The 23,514-nt window shown below is 36.3% G+C and overlaps 1 protein-coding gene across 16 annotated transcripts in view; it reads left to right on the top strand.

Moving 5' to 3' along the window:
* LOC139143511 (kalirin-like) overlaps window positions 1-23,514 on the top strand; it is a 344,734-nt gene that overhangs the window by 218,192 nt on the left and 103,028 nt on the right. For all 16 annotated transcript variants that reach the window (XM_070713903.1, XM_070713906.1, XM_070713901.1 and 13 more), the window contains 7 exons: window positions 11,745-11,837; window positions 14,437-14,568; window positions 16,761-16,943; window positions 18,009-18,110; window positions 18,368-18,449; window positions 20,290-20,371; window positions 23,085-23,241. In XM_070713903.1, the coding sequence (XP_070570004.1) occupies window positions 11,745-11,837; window positions 14,437-14,568; window positions 16,761-16,943; window positions 18,009-18,110; window positions 18,368-18,449; window positions 20,290-20,371; window positions 23,085-23,241 (831 nt within the window). The remainder of the gene's footprint in view (window positions 1-11,744; window positions 11,838-14,436; window positions 14,569-16,760; window positions 16,944-18,008; window positions 18,111-18,367; window positions 18,450-20,289; window positions 20,372-23,084; window positions 23,242-23,514) is intronic.

Below are 23,514 nucleotides of genomic sequence, written 5' to 3'. Positions count from 1 at the left end.
TAAAACGCATGTCCACTGAATCAATTTGTTATCTTAAATTTATCAATGTATTTCATTCTATGCAAATCTTTCATTTGCAATGCAAGAGATAAAGTCTATTTTTGATCCTTCTGCAAATAATGACGAATTGCTTACAAAAGTCAAAGAAAACGAAAGCTATAAGTGCATTAAATTTAATGATGGGTCCCTGTATGATAATATGGGTATAATTATGTGCTTGTCTATGTTGTATAATGGAATGTTGTACAATTGTTTTAATGTTAATATACCAGATATTAAGCCTAATGTGTTCTGGAATATAGATCAGATATTAACTTCTGCAGCTGGATGAAATAATCCCTGTTTATTTCATAGAACAATATCACAAAAGATAGTGTAAAACTAAAGGACAGTAGACAGCTACATGTTATTGTTGACAGATGGTTTCAGGGTAAATTCAGATGCAAGTTACCAGCAACAAGCTACTGCAGCATACATACTGAGCTTACATGAAAATATATGTAACAAACATTTTGAGTAAAAGCCACAACTTGCAATTCAGTGGCATATTCAGTAAAGAAACTCACATTTCACAATTATATATGCAATGTTGCAAGCAAAAGTAAGAGAGTAATGGTGAACAGTTTTACTTTTCAAGTGAAGTTAAAAAATTATTTTTGTAAAAGCGAACAGCCTTTAGGAAAAGAAAACCATAATAATAATAAGAAGAATGATAATAATGATGATAACATAAATATTAATTTAATGATGGTGAAAGCATAGTCAAGATTTATAGAGAAATTTCCATCACTCAGTGATGAGTTACACTCAGGTACAACTCTTGTAAGTCGTGTATGATTACAATCTCACTCCAGGAAATGCAGAGTGGATGCATAATGCATGATGGATGATGTAATTTAATATTTATATGCAGTAAATCTGCCGGATTATTTCTGGCTGATTTGTTAAGTTGTCCACTCAGCCAGAGACAATTCCCTTTCAATTAGGTGACCTCGGTCAAGGGTGAGAGAGAGAGAGAGAGAGAGAGAGAGAGAGAGAGAGAGAGAGAGAGAGAGAGTACTTTTTACTCATGTAAGCTTGACTTCTACTTATGGCTTGATAGATAACTACAAATAACCCACAATGGTGATGTTGTAATGGATAAAACAATATCTCAGGAGTTGTATTCTTTGTTTAAATAAAATTTATTGCAGGATCAAATCAAACTGCCAATATTTACAGCATTGCTAATTCATTTAGGTGGTCGCCTGTTCTTTATAGCAAATTTCTCTCGCCTGGAGAAAGAAATAAGCATGAGTCACCCAGTGTGTTATTTATAAGCTCATACATACTAAAGTATTTTAGAAAATGCATGTATACCAGAGAAAAAGAAACAGAATTCAGGTAGTCTGTTTAACAAGTGTGAAAAGTGTGAAAAATCTTGTCGTTGTCAAGTGTTTTGGTAGAAAATTGATTTGAACTCTCATAAAATATTTGCATGAATGATTTTGAAGCTGTGTTTCGCAGTTTCAATTTTTAATCTTGAAGGAGAAATGATGCAGAATTTGTTTGAACTACCCAGTAAAGCTGTTCTGTTTGTATTCAGAGGAATGCGTGCATTATACAAGCAGCTTGAGGACCAGTTAAGTCACAGTACACGACATGAATTTCAACACCTCATGAAGGCCCAGAATACGTATAATGTCACACACACACAAGTGTCTGTGCTATGCCCGTCTGTAGCAAAGCAAGTGATTTATTAGAGGCAAGGGGCGTAATAAAAAGCCGCTGCACACTGAACCACAAAAGAGTGCAAAAGCCCCTTGAACAACGAGGTTGATTTATTCCAGTAATGTCATCAAAGCATGTCACATCTGATATAAAGAAAGACTCATCAATAAATTGTTTTCGGAGAACTTTTCTATGAAAGTTATCAGCTTTGTAAAAATGGGAGATTCTGAAATTTGTGAAAAATGCCCAATTCTAAGTGTAGTGATTGTACTCTACATCTGTAGGATAGTGATTTATCACATTCTGGGTTCTAGGAAAAAGAGCAGATTTATGTTTTATGAATCAGATTTTTTTGTCAATTGAGTTTTCTTTCCTATTGGAATAGATCGTTTTGTTGCAGGTCACCATAAATGCGGATTTCTTTTGAGAAATGTTTGAAAAGTAAGCCTCATATTCACCTATTTCTGAGAAATTTCTGGAATTAAATCATTTATGAATCTTCTGTGTCATATTCAAAAGAGCAGCGCTGATCATGTTCTTTCTAAATTTTTGTCGTAATGGCCAGATGAAAGAAATTTGAATTTTATTGAGTTCAATGAAATCTTGAGGAAATTGATTTCAAGGCGATATGAATATGTTGTTAATGAAGGAATATAGTGCATTTCATGATATGCCAAGTTACAAAAGATAGCATTAAGTTATGCAGGAACACAACAGTTGATGGACTGAGGGATGAAGCAGAAATGGTGTTGTTTCCATGGCAACTGATAGAAGAGGTAACTTTCATCGTTTGATTCTTTTTTATGGAGTGAGCATTAAGATCAGTAAAGCTGGAAATTTCACCAATGAAATATGCAGTGTACACAACTGTTCTGTAAGTTGACAGCCTGAGAATTGCTCAGTTAGCTTTTGAATTGGCAGTGGACCATTTGTCAATCTTATAGTAGTGGGAGAGGTTTTATGAAGCTGTAAAATCCCCTCTCACTGGGTTTTAATCAAGAGCGTAAAACACAAGACATTGAAGAATGACCCTGAGAGGTGATGGAGACGTAGTTTTTACAGTAGTGAAATTCTGGTAATTGGGGTCTAACATAACTGCTCTGTATTTAACAAGACTTTCAAGATTTGAAATATATATTGAGACTATTGCCCTGTTTAATAGGTTAAATATAATAATCAATACTGGTAATAGTATTCCAGTGAATTCTCTACCTCATTTTTAATTCGCGTATCTGGCCTTCTTATCATTCCTGAGTCTTTTTTCATTTTTGGTTGTGTACACAGTTTATTTTTACTCATCCAAGCCATCAAATGTTGGATAGCCCCATGTTTTTAATGTGCACATGGTTTTTGATTTGCTTATCCAGCCCTTGTAACAATTTTTGACTTTTGCTTAGTCTTGGTTTGTTTGTGGTTGGCCTATGAGTACATTTCGTCCAAGCCATCAAACATTTGTGCACTCCCATATTGTTGATATGCAGTGATTTCAAATTTGAAAGGAAACAGAAGAATTGGCGCCAGTGGAAACTTTCCTGGCTCTTGCTAGAAGGCACAAGGGAGTAATTAATCCAGGATATGATTTGTTCATGTCATTATTATTATCATTATGAAATATTAATTTATACAGAGTAGGTATTAGTAACCTCACCTCCCCCTTGGGCCATCGCTTTATGATATGAGTTGAAAATGAATTAGCTAGAAGGTTGATGCAAACTAGGTTGATCATGGTAATATCCAGAGAATATATATGGCCTTGCGATGCGTTAGTGCTTTCAGCCTGGTGGGGAGCTGCTTCTGTTCTGTTGAACTGCATCCTGTAGAAAATGTGACCTTTATGCCTTTCCATGAAAAGGGGTGCCATACACAGATTGTCAGGATCATGAGAAAAAGGTTGGGTCTATGATTTGGCATAGGTGACTTCGTACCATCATTTGTCAGTGCTTGGTAATTTTGTAAGGTGGCTTGCGATACTAGTAATACACATTGACTTAAAAACATTGTAAATTTTGTTTTTTTTCACCCCAAACCCTATATTTCATCGCAGTTTGTGATTGTGAATGCCACTAACTCTTGCAATAATAGTACAACTGCCCTACCAGCTAAAACTGTCTGTTGAGTTTTCGATAATTGTTTTTCCAAATACCCTCTTCAGTCACTCTGTCAAAAGCTAAGAAGGTGCTCCGGTGTTCAGTGTGCAGTGGTAAGACAGGTTAATGCTGTGATTATGGCAAGAGTTAGCGTGTATTAACAGGTCTTGAAATGTTGTTCACTGCTACATCAATTTTGTTTGATTTTCAACGGTGGATGCACTTTCAGTATGGAAACTTATTTTGCGATGGAGTTATAGTTCTTGTCATGCGCAGTGAAAAAGAGGCAGTCGAAAGTAACTCCAAGTTAAGGCCATGGTTATCGGTTGGCCTTCTTAATCTTTGATCCAGGATTACAGATTTTGACTTGTAGCATTCCCTTTTATTCAGAGATAATAACATTGTAAGACAAGAAAAAAAGAGGAAGCGAAAAAAAAAAATCAGTTGATTTCATCTCTTTTTCATGTATTGTCGTTATTATAATTACATGTTAAAGTATGTGCATGTCATTAAGATGCGAACATTGATGTCCTTTTAACAAAATACCACATTTTAGAAACCAAGTCTTGATTTTTATATCATAATGCACTAATGTGTTTGTGTAATGCTATTTTGTATTATATTTTGCTTCATGTATGGCCATATAAGTTCTTGAAATGATCAGCATGTGCCATTTGCCTGTCTGTCTATGACTATACATCACTGTACATATATACGTATGCACATACGTACTTTCATTTATCAGTAACATGCTTTTTATGAAAAGAATATCTGTACAAGTACAAGTAGTCATGACCTCAAGCACTCCTGTAATTAGTACAGTATTTTTTTCTGTTCAGATTGTAGCAACACATCCCATTTTAATTCATATTCATTTTGACTGTCATCATCAGCTAATGAAGGTCTTCCCGTTTGTATTATAGAGGGAGGTGGGTATACGTGAAATATAACTAACATGGGAGCATGGAGAATGTCCTATGTAATTCACGTTTTGTTAGCACTGTTCTATCTAAGGATAAGACAAAGAAAAATCAATCAGACGAAACGAAAAGTGGGGAATAAAATTGTGGAAATTCCAGTGAATGGAATTGGTGCCAATCTTGGTCGGATCCTGCCCTCTTCCGAACCCATTCCATTTCCAAGTCTGGCATATTCATCAATTAGTACACTGAGTGGCTGTATGGACATAATGAATAGCTGACAGTTTAACATGGAAATGAAGGAAAGATCATTACGGCTGTGCATTTAGTATTCCCCAGACACGACAAAGCAGCTGTGCTTCCGAGTCAGAAAGAAACACTACCATGAATTTATTCCTGCGCTTTTGGCATTCTGCCAGATCTCCAGTTTTCAACTGCACATATATTTCTCCTCTTTGAGATTGTTATTTTTAGTTCTCAGTACACCCCTGTGTGTGCGTACATGTATGCGTTATCCGATAGTTTGCAATCCCCATCCTTTGAAATCCCTTCAGGAAGATCAATATTACATCATGGATTTGCAGTGTTTGAATTCAAGCTGTCAGCATCAAATAGGTTTGATATTAATAACAGTATCAGAATCAAGGAACACAATTTCATTTAATACTTGTATATATGATGATGACTGAGAAAGTCTACCTTCTCCAGAGGGGGATAGGGTTCGAGGTGAAAGGGTAAAGGTCATTTTTTTATATCAGCTCGTAGGGAGTTCTTTAGTCTCTTGCCATTTTGCTCATGTCTATGATAATTTCCTCTCAAATAATAATGATAATAATAACATAATAATTTCCTCTCAAATAATCATTTGATTCCATGTTCACTGATGATACAGATCTTGACTCGTAAAATTCTATGATTTGATGTCTTGTCATTGTTATCCCAGTGAATTCCATGCCCATTTCTGATGATTCCATGTTCACAAGTGATACAGATCTCGACATGTAATATTCCATGATTTAATGTCTTGTCGTCATTATCCGGGTGAATTCCATGTCCATTGCGATGAAAACCAATATCATTGTCTATCTCTTGTCTCTGAGCTTTTATCGAGTGTTGTTTTCAGTTTTCATCAGTGCCTTTGAGTTACTTGTTCATCTACGACATGCAGCTTTATTGAATGCACTGTTGCCTTCTGATAAAAGATCTGTAAATTTCAGTACCATTGGTCATCAGAGACAGTCCAAATCCTTTTGATCTTGTGCTTACTGTTCCACACACACGAACTCCAAATATATTACAAACTGCAATAGGCTATTGGTCTCTAATCATCCCTCCCCTGCAGAATGGCTAAAAATAGTGTCCATGGCAGATTGTCAATATTAACTCCCGTTATCATTTCCCCATTGCTATAGGAATTATTTTTCCGCGGCATAGACAAGAGTGTGTTCTGTCCTGTTTCTGTTTTAAGGTCAGCCCACGGCTTGTCGTGTTAGAGCAACAATTACGTCAAACAGCAATGTCACTTGAAGGTCACTTTACATAAAGTGCACAGCGTGGTGAGATGATTCCCATCTCCCCCAAAAGAAATGAGGTCAGAGGTCACCACAGCTGGAATGATAAGATGTGACAGTGTATTTTGTCAGTAGTGCATTCGTACATGTGTGCCAGTAGAAAGCACAAAAAGGAAAAGAGATTGTCACGCATGAGTTGTCTCATTTGGGAAGATTCATTTGCAGATGGAAAAGTAACGATCAAATAATTTATTGGTTAATTAATGAATAATTCAAGCCATGATCAAATGAATGAAACGTTATCACCATTATTGCTGCTGATACTTCCCGAAATATTTGAAATGCTGCAGACTCAAAAAATGATAATAATGGTTGTATCTTATGAAACATAATTTATGTTTAAATATTATCAAAGATCTTTCTCATACTTTAGGTCAACAAACAGATTAATTTTTAATTTTTTTTTTGGAAAGGTTGAAATATTACACTTCTTTGAGGGTACAATTTTTTATAAAAATTTTCTATTGTGAACCAACTTTTCAAAAATATTGGTCATTCTATCATGGCGAACATGCTTAATGAGGTTGCCACAAAAATGAATTATGTGGAAAACCGAACATGTACATTTTATGCGAGGACATCACAGAGAATGTTGAAATGACATAAATTTCATAAAGTTAATTCAGTGTATATGGAGATACGCAGTATTTTATGGGAGGAATCAAACTCTGCAATGTTAAACTTTGATGAGTGAATGTGTGCATCTGTTTCTTCAGGGAAAAAGAGTTTAAAAGAGAAAATTGTAGCACTCATCACATCATTCGTGCTGGTGAAAATTTAGAAAATTTCTTAAATCTTTCTTCTGGCCAAAATCAATGAAAGAGCTGGCAAATTAGCGCAGGTTGGCACGACAACCGTCGACTGGAAGGTATGATTTCATTAATTGGCAAGAGTTACGCTTTTAACGTTTTTTTAAAGACATAATTGTGTAAGAATAGGTATTTTTATGTGTGGTTTCCATAGCAAAACACTTCATGACGAAGTTGAAATAGAAGTAGAGTCTCTAGGCTGCTCGTTGCATTTAAAAAAATACTGGAATGCATGCTATATTGGTGTATTTTCATACAGATGTTGCTTGAGGAGCAGAAAAAGAAAATGGGTAATGGTCCGTGCAATATTTCTGTTTTTTTTCTGTTTTTTGCTATGTAGCTACATATGTATGTTTCATCTACTTCACTTTAAGAGTTGCCTCTTCAGTTTCACCGTGGTAACGGCCATATTGGGTATCTCTTTATATACTGCCTGTATTATGTAAATGTGTGAAATATCATAGTTCACGGGAAAAAGGGATTACTCAGCAGAAGGCTGCTATTTGTCAAAAATTCATGAAGTTAATGTTAATATCAAGCATGGTGAGTTACATTGGGCCTTGCTTGCTGGCGTAGATTTTTTAACCGATGAAAATTTAAAAAAAACGAATCGTGGTGTTATTCCCAGCGTTTGAAGTCAGAAATAGAATAATCAATACCGTTTCACCAGGCCTGTCTTAATCAATGTCGCTTGATATTTAGAATGACAACAACAATTGTATATGTTTAAGTTGGTGTATGCTGTTAAATAATTTGTTCTATTTGTTTTCTGTCTTTTCAAAGGATTGTGAGAATTAATCTTGTCATTTGTATCTCTGTAACTTTCACTTCAAACAGCCACTTAATAATTCGGAGGGTGAATATGCTGTCAGCAGAGGAGTGTCTCTTACTTGCCCAATTTAACAGGAAAGCTGCTTTTACAGTATTTAAAATCTTCCTCGGAATGAGGAGAATGCCAAGTAGAACTCGATAATTGCGCATTGGAAATTTTCTTCATGCAATAAGTAATTTACATGCACGGGGTCGTCCTGGTAACTAATTCTACACATCTGCGTGAATAGCAATGTCACTGTAAGAGTGCGATCAAATTAAGGTCAGTCAGTACTCTGCGTTGCATCCACTCCCCAAGTCATAATAATTTAATTTCAAGATGTATGATCTTGTGCAGATACAGAGTTTACTTGATGTAGTTGTGGGCTGAATTGATTTTAATTGATGGGATGGATGAACTGATTTGATTTGATATGGAGTGACTGATTTTGATTTGACAGGAGTGGACTTAGTAGCAGTATATATACTAGATATTAGCTTTGAAGTTTATATCAAATTAACAGTTATGTGATCATATCATATCATATCATATCATATCATATCATATCATATCATATCATGTCATATTATGATATGACATGATATGGCATATGATATGATTTGATACGATATGATATGATATATTGTGATATGTTATTATATGATTTGTTATTGTATGATATAATATAATGAAATTGAAGTTTAATGATTTGTCATGCTTGTCTATAATGACTCTATTTAATGGCAAAGCTGAGGTTACCTGATATCAGAACTGATATGTGGGTGATTTGATTTAAAATGACTCAATTTGAATTCAATTGATTTGAATTGATTTGGTTTGATTTATTTGATTTGATTTGATCTGGTATGATTGATTTGATTTGGATTGATTGATTTGATTTGATTTGATCTAGTATGATTGTTTCGATTTGGTTTGATTGATTTGATTTGATATGATTGATTTGATTTGATTTGATCTAGTATGATTGTTTCGATTTGGTTTGATTGATTTGATTTGATATGATTGATTTGATTTGATTTGATCTAGTATGATTGTTTCGATTTGGTTTGATTGATTTGATTTGATATGATTGATTTGATTTGATTTGATCTAGTATGATTGTTTCGATTTGGTTTGATTGATTTGATTTGATATGATTGATTTGATTTGATTTGATTTGATTTGATTGATTTGATTTGATTTGATTTGAGTATTTATCTTTAAACTTTGACATGATCAACAATCTGAGTTGATTCGACCGCATAACTACGTGTAGTTCAATCTGATCTCTCAACTGATCTTACCAAAGTAATACAATCAGTATGTATACCTTCAGCATGCTGGTTTCTTGAGAGGGAGGGTATTTTTACCCAGTAGGAATCACTTTGAATGATGAGGTAGTGAAAAGGTGGAAAAAATGTATCCACATATGTTGGTTTCTGTTTCATCATGTGATTGTTGACAATTTGCTGCACTTCCTTGGTCTCAGATTTCTTCACCAAGGCATATAATCCTTTTCACCTCGCCCCACATCACTCCCAAATAGTTCCAGCGTCTGTGGGTTTGTCATCGAATAGAGTATTGCTGGATTCTTTTCTCCGATGCTTAAAGTGAAGAACGTCATCAATTGTAAGCCGTAGCAGTGGGGCAAAAGTCAGCAGAATGACATATATTGTGCACAATGTAAAATTGTACCTTTATGACAGAAAACGTCTTAAACTGGCATAATGACTTACAACGGTGTCATTAGAGTCTGTCAGGTGATAATTCTATTGCATTCAGTTACAATGCGGAGGAGGGCGACCAGGGATGAAGATAATGAGAGCGAGCACAGACAAATTGGCTCGGAGGAGATGCAGTAAAGCTGTGCGGTCACAATTCGGGATGATTGCCAACGACTTCTGGCAGGAAAAAACGGCCGGCATTAAGGAGGTGGTATTTCCAGTTGATTTACGGCATGTGTGTCGTGAGTTGGAGTTGCGGTAGTGGTGTGTCTGCCAGCAGCACAGGTGGTGCTTGTGCCCCAGGAGGCCGCATCAGTCCCTCTATTTCACAGTACACGGGGTTTGAGTTAAATCCACGGAAAGACAACTGGCTTATAATAAGACCTGATTGTGTTAAGGCTACAGGGTTCTCCACTAGGGGATCTGGGAGGAGTAGGCCATCCTTCTGTTTTTCATGTAATCTATTCATATGTTAATATTTAAACAAAAGAATAATTTTCATAACAAAAAGAATATGCAAATTATGCACTGTTATGTAAATTTTCTCTTTTTGTCCAGGCTGTGGAAAACACATGATTCTACTGTAATCAAGTTCTGTTGCCGTTGTCCCATCAAATATATCATTTTGCATCAGAAATGTTTTTTGTCTCCTTATTTTATGCTTATAGTTGTGTAATAATCATGATGGTCACATAGGTAGCTTGTCAATTGTAGCAACTCAATGCTCTATGTCAGGGCAGATTTATAGCATTGAGAGTTTTCCTTGAATAAGGACGGTAATGACTATCACGCTGTACCGTTCCTTTCTTTAAGTAGCTCATCTCTTCAGAAGAGATTTTCGTTCAGTTTTCAAGTGGCGTTCTGTATCAGAGGCACTGAGTCATGCAAGTGGCCTGTTAAAAACCAGTTTTAGTTGGTTATGTGTGTGTCTTTTCTAGGAGTTTCTGTGTATGAATTTTGGAAGGTATTTCTCAGCTGTATACGGGCTTATGGTCACATAAATATTCAGACATCGTGACTCCATACAGTATGTACAGAAACTCTCCCAAATATCAAAAATTCATCATTTTGAATCCCTTACAGTTTTCCAGACTGTATCAATAGTGCAGCCGATCCCCGTATGCCACACGTAGGGATTATCTTGTGTGGGAATAGGATTGTAGTTTGACCCGTCCTTTGCTTTGCTATTCCTTGGTGTCAAGTCCGAATTTGCTCTTCAAAAAATGTCAATTAACCCCAGCTCGTGCCATGCATTCGTTCTCATTATAACTGGGGTACTGTATTTCATTCCGTATCAGTCCCTCTTCCCTACTTCATAGTGTAGCATTGCTTGTGTGCAGTTGAAAATCCTCAACAGGAACAAAGGCGCCAGATATAGCAATCTCCCTGCTTGTACCTGAATCACCATTATTCCTGAAATTTTCTGCGACTTGAAAAGCAAAAACGGGCATTTTTCCGAGAGACTGACCATACGCACAGCTGTCGTCCATTTATTTTACAGAAACGACAACAGCTCGGTCTTTCATTTCCCTTCTTAATTTGGACTCAGCTGAAATTGAGTCGTCGTAAATCAAGTCACAGTGCTTTTCACATTATTATAAATCATGTGGTTATTTGTGCATACATACATGTACACACACACACGGAGACCATCTTACAGTTCATTATTGTGGGTTTCCATTTACAGATGAGGTATGATGTATTTCTTCTCATCATAGAGTGCATGGATACGCATTAACCCTTTGAGTGCTGTAATTTTTGCCACCAAAATTTTAGTGGAACATTTTACCAATTTTTATGAATTTTCCTGTAATTTTTTTGAGAATTTTGAACCAAATGGACATCGCATTTCATCGGCTACAGTTTTTTATCAAAATTTTGGCAAAAATTTGAAAAAAAATTGACTGAGGTATATTTTTAAAGGCAACAAAAATTGATTTTGGCACTTAAAGGGTTGACCTCACGTACTCTGGACAGTTTAACTTTGCTTGAGCAAATTTTCCTTTTTTTCACCCCATGGACCTCCCCACTGACCCGTACATCGGCCCAACTGAACCCATTGTCAACAATGGGTCCTAACCATTCTTCTCTTTCTTTGGGTTTGATATGCAGGACGTACAGAAGAGACATGGTCTAGGGTTGTCCATCCAGTCCTATCTTATCAAACCCGTACAACGAATCACTAAGTACCAGCTACTACTAAAGGTAAGTGTAAGCTATCTTAGCTGAGGCTATTCTTGTAACACACAGAAGCCCCTTTCAGTGGAAAACCTCAGCTACTTAGTGCGGTATGAGTTCATTTGGGTGCAAAAATACATTATCCAGTTTGAAATGGTAAATTTTACCCTTTACCTACCTTTGAAGCGCTTTCAAAAATATTTTTAATCAGCATTAAATATTCTATTAACCGATATCCATGTTAAATCTCTATACGGGGAAATATTGCTTTAATGATGGGAGTTTGACTATATATCATTCGGCCTTCTATAAAGTCATAAAAACAGATGAAGTGGCTTAAACAATTTTAATGCTCACAATACTCAAAGAATGTAGATTTAGTTAGATATTAAGTGCATACAGTTAGTAAAATTGTAATTTAGAGTAAAATGGTGGAATAAAAAGAAATGCTTTGTCGTTCTGTGAGCGTAAGAAAGATAAAAAATAAGCTCCCATATGTACCAGGAGACAAAAGCTCACCTCTCACGTACTAGATAGAAAATGTTAATACATATAAACATAGCCTATCTGTAAAAAATAAGGGAAAAAAAATTCTTTCTTATCCTCACTTCATTCTCCTGAGTACCTGTATCAGGTTTGGCATGATGAAAATCCAGCATGCATTTTTTATGGTTGACATTTGTGGTGTAATTTATTCCTCCAAGCATTTCCCAGTAACCATCGCAAAACACACGCAGAGTCATATATTCGGTGTCGCTGGCAATTAAATATTTGTGTAATTTTTTCGAGAACAGATCCATTATATTGCTATCACATTACACGCATCAGTTGGCGAGAGTTGTTTTTCCTTCACCGATGTTAAAATTGTATTGGTAGTATGAAAGCGATGATTAATTCAATTTCATCTCCTTTATATCGCTGTATGATCAGGTCGTAAAAAAATGCATGCCGATTAATGAATTAATTCCATATTGAGATATTTTATATTTATCAATTTAGGGAATGGAGTGACACAGCCCAGTTTCCAGTCCTTTTCATGGTCATAAGTCAAGAATATTGTCGCTTTAAATATGTCCTCAGATGAAACTGAGTTGAAATGCAGTTGTTATGTGTTTTTAAGATGTCCGAAACATTAGTGTGTGTTCCTTTGGTCGATTGAACAAATATTTCTGAAAGGAGATGTCTTGACTCGAGTGCAATGAATTATTCTGCTCATCATGTTATGTGGTGATGATGATGATGGCGATGAGGACTGTTGCCATGGTAGCACTTAACCGGTGACAGTGGGGAAAGCGTTTGATGTTTTTGTGTTTGGGAGAATCCATTTCTGCTGTGGGGGTTGGGAGGGTGTGCTTGCATTTGCATTAAAGTACATTAGAAATTGTCTCTTTCCTGTTAAGAATCAAGCCCTTCAGATTTGGGGCTTTGAAACTATAAGTTTCAACGTTGATGAGATTTTTTATTTGTCAGTTCTATTCATTCAGAATGTGGTGGAAATAATCGCCTTTTGCCGATTTAACGGCAAGCTAATTTTGTTAAAGTGGCTTATTTACTACAAGAGAACAAAACAGCAATCTTTTTAGCCTCTGCAGATTTGAAAAGCACCAATGGTGTTTTCTAACGTTGCTGTGAGTTGAAAATGTCAAGCTTGCTAACTTCGCGGAAATCATTAACATTTGACAGATTATCGGCACTGGTGATGTGCATTATTTAACAGAAGTTGTAATGTGAAGTTAATATATTATAAGCATTTTATATATCTCTCAAAATTACCGTTTTGTGTTATTTCCATACTATGCAACAGATACGTGTATCTTGCAGTTCTGTTTTCCAAAGTATAATTTCCATTGTCCTCTGTTTTGCAGTTTTAAAAGCTACAACGTTATGACTCGCATTATTTTATGTCAAAATTTATCAGTATAAATCAAAGTCAGACTGGATTGCTGCAACATTTTTAAATGAGTAAAAGTAGTCATAAAAAGCGTAAGGCTACATTGATAAAGCTTGAAGACTAGGTGCTGGAACTTTCCCATATGATCAGAAGAAAAAACTTGGGAAAAAGGAAATAAATACTGCAAAGACAAGTCAAAATGGATGAGACAGCACTCCTGAGTGTATTTCTCTGCACAGAGAATTGAAAACATGTTTGTCACACAGACTGTACATATCATCTTTGCCCTACAAAAAACAAAAATCACAATTGACCTTTGAGAAAAGCATAGTGTGCTGTTACATTCATATAATGTCAGTGTATATAAAACAAATTTAAATGGCCCATTGACTTTTATAAGTTTTAACTGTCATAGGTGAATATTAGGGCGTGTCCCAGTTGTCTCTTGATTCTGCCCAAAGTTATTGTAAATGTTATGAAATACTAGACACATAATTTTTCAGAAAGCCGTCTATTGTGATATTTATCAGGATTTATTACATAAAGAAAGGGGTTTCTCTCAAAAGAATGTTTGCATATTTTCATATGTTTTTGCACCTAACGTTCATTTAAATGATATAAAGTAATAATGATGATAGTTTCCGTATGTGAAAGAACAAAATGTGACATATCTTTTCGGGAACACACGCACAAAATATGAAAATTGAATTTGTATATCTTGCTCTTTGCCTACAGGATCTACTTACTTGTTGTGAAGGCCGCAAAGGTGAAATCAAGGGAGAAATTAAGGATGGTTTAGATGTTATGCTTGGAGTGCCTAAACGAGCCAACGATGCCATCCACCTCAGTCTGTTAGATGGCTTTGATGTAAGTAAGCTTTCCCTGGAAAAAAAAAACTCATGCTGGCAGAGAGAATATGATTGTGCATTTGTGGCCCGTAGACATGGTGCCGGCAAGTTAGTAAATTGGAAAATAAATGGAGCTGCGATGCAAAAGGGCCGAGATGAAATAGTGCCTACCGTCCATTTGTCATACCTATTCCCTGTCGCGTATGTCCAAATTTATTACTTTAATGGTGTTTTCAATCCTAATAAGTTGATATGCGGCGAAAATTGTGCATTGAGATGGGCAGTGCTAGATGGCTTGGACGAGTACTGTTTATGCACCAGGTATTTATTGCCCACCTAAAACAACTTGATCCAATAGTCTTTGTTTCTTTATGAACTGTTCTGCATTTCAATCACTCTCTCGGTAAGACTGCTTTTTTTAGAAGCTTGCCACTCCAGGAATAGACGACTTTCCATGACTATCAAAGACGATATCTCCCTAGAGGCACACGCAACATGATTACATTTTACCTTTATATCATTAGGAAAGTCATTGCTAGGTTTCCTGGCTTTGTCTCCGCCACCAATTTTACATGTCTTATTTTCAATTTTATACTCCTGTTTCTTTATTTGAAATGACGATGAAAAGTGTTCTTTGTAATGCTGTGTATGTTTAGTCATGTCTCCTACTTCAAATTTGATGGTCTTGATGAGCAACACAGCCAAAGTGTAATCATGCAATTTTCATAGCTTTTGACACAGGGAAACCTGCATATTTCAACCAGACATTCCAGACTCCCAGCCAATGATTTCAAATGATTATATAGATGACAAAAGCAAAGCAATGAGTTTTTTGACCAAAGTCTTATTAAAAAGCAGCGAAGATGCATTAAAGATGCACCTTGTCAAACGTTTTTAATTTAGGTCATCTATATTTCATGCTTTGAATCCCACAAGGGTAACAGTTTCAGAATGTTGGTATGTCCTGGGAGATTCTCTTTTGAAAGCATTGGCAAAGCTGCTTTCCAGTTGTCTGGGTGAATTTTTGGTGTGTACTGAGTTGTGGTTTTTAAAATCGGGTTTCTTGGTTACATTACATTAACTAGGCAAATAGTAATAAATAGAATTTCTCTTTTTAAATTGTTTTTCCAATGTAAACCAGCTATGTTTGTCATATTGTGGTTACATTTTGATTTCTATTTTGATCTTGTGAAAATTCCCAGTCATAAAAAATTGCGAGAGAGTATCAATGCAAAACATTTTGACTCGGTGTTTCTGTTTCAACAAATCAATAAAGCTGCAAAATTAACAATTTTAATCAGAGTGATATATTTTCAGTTCTTTTTTGTAAGGAGACGGTCTTTTTGTTTTGATAATGATACAACATCTAGGAGATTAGTTTTGTAATATCGATCTTATATGTTTTCATGTTCTTTTTGGAGTAAAAGTAATTCTATGAATTGCAACTGCAGTGATGTTTGTGTTGCAAGGTTCCTGTAATGATATGTTGAAAAAACCAATGAGAAATTTTCATTGTTTCATAGTAGTAAATCTCAAGATTCATATTCTCAAAATTCATGATCAAAGCAGTGAAAGAGGAACCGATGTCATCGTGTTCTGTCCTTGCTGTCATAGAGCGGTTTTGTCACCTTTTCTGATTTTGAAAATTTTTTTCTTAATGCCAATGGTGTCTATTTTATCTCCCAATTATGCAATGAGAGTAAAATGAAAATCAAGGAAAAAAACTTTTTTGAGGGTGTGCTTCAGAATCCAACTCTGTGGCAGTTTTCATTTCTGAGCCAATGTGCTGTAAAAGATTGATATAGTACTCAGTTACACTATTTTAGGTCATCCATGTGAATGATGGTGAATAGCATGGTGCTGCAACATTAGCTCTCATGTTTTTAAACTCCCTAGCTCAGTTCATATGAATGCCAGTGGCAGTCTTTACAACTGAAAATTCGCTGGACCGTTGACTTGCAATTTTTTTTTGCGCGGTCTATAATCCATGTGTAATTACAATGTGAAATATTGACTGCTTGCACAAAAAAGGGCATTTATAAAAATGTTACAATAACACAGTGTAACTTGATACCCCATCTGATCAAAGTGATCAAAGTGAAAATATCACCTCTGGTGCTTCCCAACTTCTCCATGGCAAATATATTCTCAGTTCGGTCACCGTGATGCTCTCAACACGGCAACTTCTTATAATCTGTCTTTGAATTCCAGGAAAATCTTGAAGCACAGGGCGAAGTAATCCTTCAAGACTCATTCCAAGTATGGGACCCCAAGCAGATCATCCGCAAGGGACGAGATCGACACATCTTCCTTTTTGAAATGCTGGTTGTATTCAGCAAAGAAGCCAAAGACAGCAACGGAAAATCAAAATATATCTACAAAAGTAAACTTAATGTAAGTCTTGTAGCATTTTGCCTGGCATCTGTCATTTCTTTCAGTTTCACTTATGAGTAATTTTACTTCGTGCCTTCTCTATAGCAGAAATACAGCTAATCGACATGTGTGTAAAACAAATGGTGTTCCATGCATGTGTCATGGGGGCGCTCTGCACTCCCAGAGAACTGACAATAGAAGTTGCTCTTGTTGATCTTAATCCATTTCCTGGAAGACAAGTATCTGATAACATATACAATATTAGTTTGAAGAGTCATTATGCCAGATTTTTGGCAGCAATGTGGATAAAATACAGTGATCTAAGTGGCATTTAGAAAGATGTGAACACCTCACAGAAATAATTATATACGTAATTGCCTGAATACATGGGTTTATGTGCCCGACGCCAGGAGGGCAAATTTTTCCTGCTGCCAGGGCACATAAACCCATGTATTCAGGCAATAATATTTTTATTACATGCCTCTTCACAGTTGATGCTATATGACATTTAGTAACATGCAGGGTATTTTCAAACAATTTTACCATTATCGACCTGCATCAAACAGATATTAACAAAAATCAAAATAGCAGTGCGTGCATGGATATGTTACATCAAGCGTTAAAGGGGTATAGTCGTAGGAACTGCGCTCAAAGGTCGTATGGGACCCATACGACCATGGAAACAATGTATCCAAAGCACTATGGTGATTGATGACAGTTAAAACATGTCTGTCATAATCTACATCGTATAATTTAAATGTTGCAGCTATGATGATGAAGTGCATCTAGATATCGTGCACGAAATACACTGTTTGTAAACAAGAAATTCACACAGGCGCAGTTCTGACGACTATATCCCTTTAAGTGTCTACTTTCACATCAAAAATGTCGAAGGGCTTCACCAGACTGGGTAACTATGGAAACCGGTCAGTACATCGTTCACACGGCCTGCTAACTCCCCGGATGTTTCTATTCAAATCAGTGCGCTGATTTGCACTCACATAAAGGCATGTAATAAAGAAAAAGAAACCTCACGGCATAATTCAAAGGATATTATATTGTACAGATTTTGTATTTCATCAACAGACTTCTGATCTTGGCATCACTGAACACATAGAAGGGGACAGTTGTAAATTTGCATTGTGGACTGGAAGACAGCCAACGTCAGATAACAAAATTGTACTTAAGGTGAGAATTTTCTTCGTTTTCAGCTGCAGAATAGCTTGCATTATCAAATGTTTTCTGTGGTATTTTGTACAACTGTCACAAATTGCACCAAAGTATGGTTTGTCAACAGTGGTTGATGAGCATCCTGATGTGGCGGAAATGTTATACAGATGGTATTATGATAGTCAACTGTGAGGGCGCTGTCACAGCAATGTTGGGAGATTGAACACTGCACGGCCTTCCGCAACCCTTGATTGATCCTATGACTTTCTTCTCAGGTATCTAACCTAGAAACCAAACAAGAGTGGGTGAAGAAACTACGTGAAGTTATTCAAGAGAGACAAGTACATTTACGAGCTGGTAAGTTGGTGTGAAACCCTTTGTCTATAGTAGTATTCCCCATTACATCAGAGCATAAGAGAAACAACAAACCTTTGCATATGAGATAAACACCAATGATTGATATGTTTAGAAAAAATGATCCATCATGGAAAGTGTAATACCAGTATTACATTGCTGCCGTACACAAACTTTATACAAATCATCCTGATGATTTTGTAAACTTAAATTTCTTCATCAAGATATTGAAATTGCATCCTGTTATATGTATAGTGTATAGTGTCTCTTTCCTTGCAAAACTCAATAGCTAGCACTCCTTGGCAGAATTTTATGTCAAAGAAATTCTTCTAGCTTTCAACACTTCTCCTTGTTCATCTTCATGTGGCTATGTTATGTCAAATCTCTCCTATTCAGACGACAAGAATATCCCTTTTACTACAAAATCTGTATGTGTGTTGTTATCTGAGGATACATACCAAGAGGGAATTTATGTAATTATAGCCTGATAGAACTATGTGAGGGAGCACTGAAGCAATAATCTAAGATTACGGTAACCCTTTGAGCGCCAAAGTCAATTTTGGTCACCTTTATAAAATGTGCCCCAGTCAAATTTTTTCAAATTTTTGCCAAAATGTTGGTGAAAAACTGTAGCCAATGAAATGTAATGTCCATTTGATCCAAAATTATCAAAAAAATTGCAGAAAAATTCATAAAAAGTTGGCAAAATGTTGTGCTGAATTTTTGGTGGGAAAAAATACAGCACTCAAAGCGTTAATGTATCTGGGGTCCTTCTTTCCCCCTAAATGATTATGGTATTTGTGATAACAAAGTGTTGTTGCACTGTTTTTCCTCTAGAGTCATGAACTTAAGAATGTTTATGGAACGTAGTTACGTGCGTAAACATTGTGTACATCTTCAAAGTGAATTATTTCGTCGCAAAGGCAAACATATAAATCAGAGAGAGTTAACTTCGCAAGATACGATTTCATCTGGCAAAAATAACAGTGGTTTGTGTCCGTAAGGGATACAGTCAACAAATCATGTGTGTTTGCTATTAGAGACATATGTATGGCCAGGAACACTTGTTACAGGGTGGAAAATTAATGAGGCAGCAGTGGAGGTTAGCCTCAGTCTTTGTCCCCATTACTTTGTTATCTGTAACCCACTAGCAGTTGTAGTATGGAGGAAATCAAAACAGACAGGGTCATGTTACCCAAGCAGCTCGCCAACCAGAATTGTTTTGATTCAAGGTCAAACGGGGTCAAACCACTACAGAAGGGCATTCCCAATGAAAATTACCCGTTTACATCTCTCTCCATCTGCTTAAGTGTTCTCCGGATGTTTCCAAATTTTGCAAACCACGAGAAACATTTTTTAAACATTGTTTTGAGAGAGGTAGTGTTGTCTTGTGGGGATCTGATACAAATATTATTGTGTCATATTTCATGAGGGCATGATGGGAGTATCGAAACGTGCTTAAACGATAAACACAGAGAATATGACATGTACAGTGGCTTCAGGCTATACTGAGTGAAATGAACAACAATATCATTGTTTGCATGGCTGAAAGTTGTCTGTTCCACGTGATTTAGCGCTGTGGACTACAGTCAACGGCCTTGGAAAGGGCCAATTAGGAAATTGTAACCAACAACAGCAATATTAAGTAACACTGCACGCCCTCCAATTTTCATATTACTACCAGCCTTCCATGTTACATGCAGTGGTAGGAACGAATGCTTGGTAGAACAGAACTTGACTTAATGACTGTAGTGAAGGGTTTACAAAATCTCTGAAAAACAAAAAGTCTGAATTGTTTTTCGTGTTGACTGAACTTTTACCAAATTTCTGCACTCCTTTGCAGCCTTGAAGGATACAATTCCGCCGCAGAGGACAACGTTTGTCACCAAGAGTACCAGACTCACTGCCACTCAGAGAGCTGTAAGGTGAGAAGCAGAGTGTTTCATCTCCTCTTTACCACATAGCAACAGTACAGTAAAATTCAACGCCAGTTTTGTTATGTCTGTATGCATCCTTGTACCTTTCCAAGCCGGCTACTTTTCTGTCTTCAATCAAATAGAAATACAGAATAGTTGATTTCCGTAACCTATAAAAATAAGTCATTTTATTCAACATTACCATTTCCAAGCTCAAAGATGATATGGTCATGAGATATGGTGTATGGTGTAAATTTATTAGGTTGAATGTAATGTGCATACTTTTTGGTGGTGTTGTATTGTATAAGTGTTTTGCAGACTGACACAGTTAGTCATGGTGTGTTTTTTATGAAAACTTTATTCGTCAAACTTTTCTATTGATGTGTAAGTTTCTTTATACTTTACAAGACTTTTTAGAAATGTACGTCTTTGTAATTTGACTGATTGGCTACCATTTTGAGGAGAATTAAACCATTGTTACTTTATTATTATTATAAAGTTAATGTCAGGACATGTAACCATGGCAACCATTAGTTTAAAGTGGATTTCAGTCGCTAAAGGGAATACTGGTTGATAATTTTGTATCAGACTTGTGTAGTGCTGGCTTTTAATACTCGAAAAATAAAAAAAAAAAGACAATAAAACCTTCAGGCAAAAGGCTCGGGAACATTCTGTGGTAAACAAACTTGAATTCAGTTGCTGAAAAGAACAGCAGCCCTGCACAATGTCTACACTGCAGTGGCAATAATCCACATCAGGTGCTGTCAACTACAACATCCACGTCCATTCTCAATTTCCGTAGCCTCTCCAAAACATGTCATTTTATTCAACAGCACTGTTTTTAAAGCTCAAAGATGATAGGGTCATCAGATATTGAATATCACTAACCTTTTGCCCCTATGACAGAAATTACAAGTCTTTACATATCGTACACATGTCAGCTATGACATCATAGAAACTATTCGGTGTAATTCTATAATCTCTTTGAAGCCAGTTGTACCTTCAATAATTATTCTACCATAGGACGTAACACATTTTCCCTGCCAAAATATAAAGATACTAGAAATTTTTTTTTAACCCTTTGAGCGCCAAAATCGATTTTTGTTGCCTTCACAAAATATACCCTTGTCAGTTTTTTTTTCCCAGATTTTTGCCAGAATTTTGATAAAAACTGAAGCCAATGAAAAGTGATTTCCATTTGGTCCAAAATTATCAAAAAATTTACAGAAAAATTCATCAAAACTTAGTAAACTTGTGGCACTAAAATTTGGAAAATGTGGAAAAAATTGCAGCACTCAAAGGGTTAATATAGGAACATACATGAAACCTTTTGTCCCATCAACAAAATTACAAGTTCACCCCAATGCCTTGTAGACAGGTTGATGAAAATAGGTCCACAATTACCATTGATGACAGTGGGTTGAGCCAAACAATATCGGGGAAGGGGCAATATTTACAAGTGAACACAAGGTTGGACATGGAGGTCAAAGAAAGTTCATTGTCTGAATGTTGCCTGCATAGGTAAATGCCTTAGAGTTCATAGCCATCGCATTGTTAGAACCACCGGTCATTTCAACCCACTCAGGGTTCATTTCCAGCCGTTGGCCTGTCCTATCCAACTTTTGCTTTAGGAAGTTTCCATTCTTTGAAGTGAGAGAAGAATGGTGTGACGGTCACTCCTACACAAAAATGTCTGCCTTGCATTTGATGATTGCTTGTCAAATAATCCTTGTAATGGTAAGGTGCCTCAGGAGATAGCTGTCCAATGTATGTCTTAGTTCATTGACTTTCTCGTCTCAAAAGTGGAATCGAGAGTTCGATTTTTGTGCCCCCTCCCTCCCACCCTACTGATGCTGAATTTTGGTATGGTCACATTGACCTCACAATGGGTCAAACCATCTTAAATAACTGTATGGGTTTACCAGGAAGAAGGGGGTGTACCATTGTTTCATAAAGGAGAGTGTAAAAATTTTATGAATAAATAAAATTTAATGTTTTTCAACAGAGTTTTAAATTGCCATTGTGTGTTGGTTGATACAAGTGGTCATTCCTTTGAATGAAACTAAAAAAAGTTCAGACGTCCATATGTCAAACTTTTCAACAATAATAATAAAGTGAACATTTTTTGATCAAAATTAATAACTTTTTCAGTGTCATTGTTGATTACATTTGTTAATATTACTTCAGTGTAATATGATGGTATGTCAAGAGTGCAATCTTCTTAGTGTAAAAGTCCCAGCCATCAATGTAACTGGTGATTAACAGTAGAAAAACCGTGGGCAGATTGAAACTAGAGAGACTAGTATATCATGAAATTTTCATTTCAACTCATTTTATTGGGAGAGCCATAAAACTATTGAACTTTAAATAGCAGGAAAAGAACATTTAACATGAAACAAAAAAATTGTCAGCTGTTACATACACACATTTACAATCAATTATTCGCAAATCTTCCCCTTTGCCTGTATTGTGACGTGAGAATATTTCAGTACCGTAGGGAGATCGTGGAAGGATCTGGAAGGGTGGTCGGGTTTCAAAATATGATTTACACATTGTCGTGGGCTGTGTACTGAGCTCATTCACATCCCATCGGTATCCAAACTAAACCAGATTGCATGGAATGTTGCCATCAGATAGGCCAGCACCGTGCGGTGGAGTAACACGACCCATTCTTATATAATTGTTTTTTTCCTTCTTCCTTCTCCGGGTTAAAAAAAATCAGAGATACCAGCTCAGATGAGAATCTGACCGAGAGCGAGGCGTCATTACCGCAGCCGTTAGAGTTACGTCCACCACGACTTTCTCTGGATCCGCAGGAGTCAGGATCTTTGACGTCTGTGTCCACCATAAATACCAATAATACCGTCGATAGTGATAAGGTAATTACAAACTCAAGTTGAATTTTCTGTCTGTCTGTATTTGTTGTGATCATTATTAGGCCTTTTAGGCATGTTTCATTCTATGTTTGTCTGACTAACATCTGTTGAAAGCTATAGGACGGTTCCGAAACTCTAAGTGGCTGAAGGGTTTTGTCTTAATGCAGTGTTGCTTTTACCGAGTTGGACACATGCCTGTGTCAGATTGGAACGTTTCAGAGTTCCCGTGAAGATTGTGTGTTCACATCTACCTCTTTCTCTTGTCTTGTGTATGTT

This window comes from Ptychodera flava, chromosome 11, assembly GCF_041260155.1.
Source record: "Ptychodera flava strain L36383 chromosome 11, AS_Pfla_20210202, whole genome shotgun sequence".
NCBI lineage: Eukaryota > Metazoa > Hemichordata > Enteropneusta > Ptychoderidae > Ptychodera > Ptychodera flava.
This window is presented reverse-complemented; position numbering and strand designations above follow the sequence as displayed.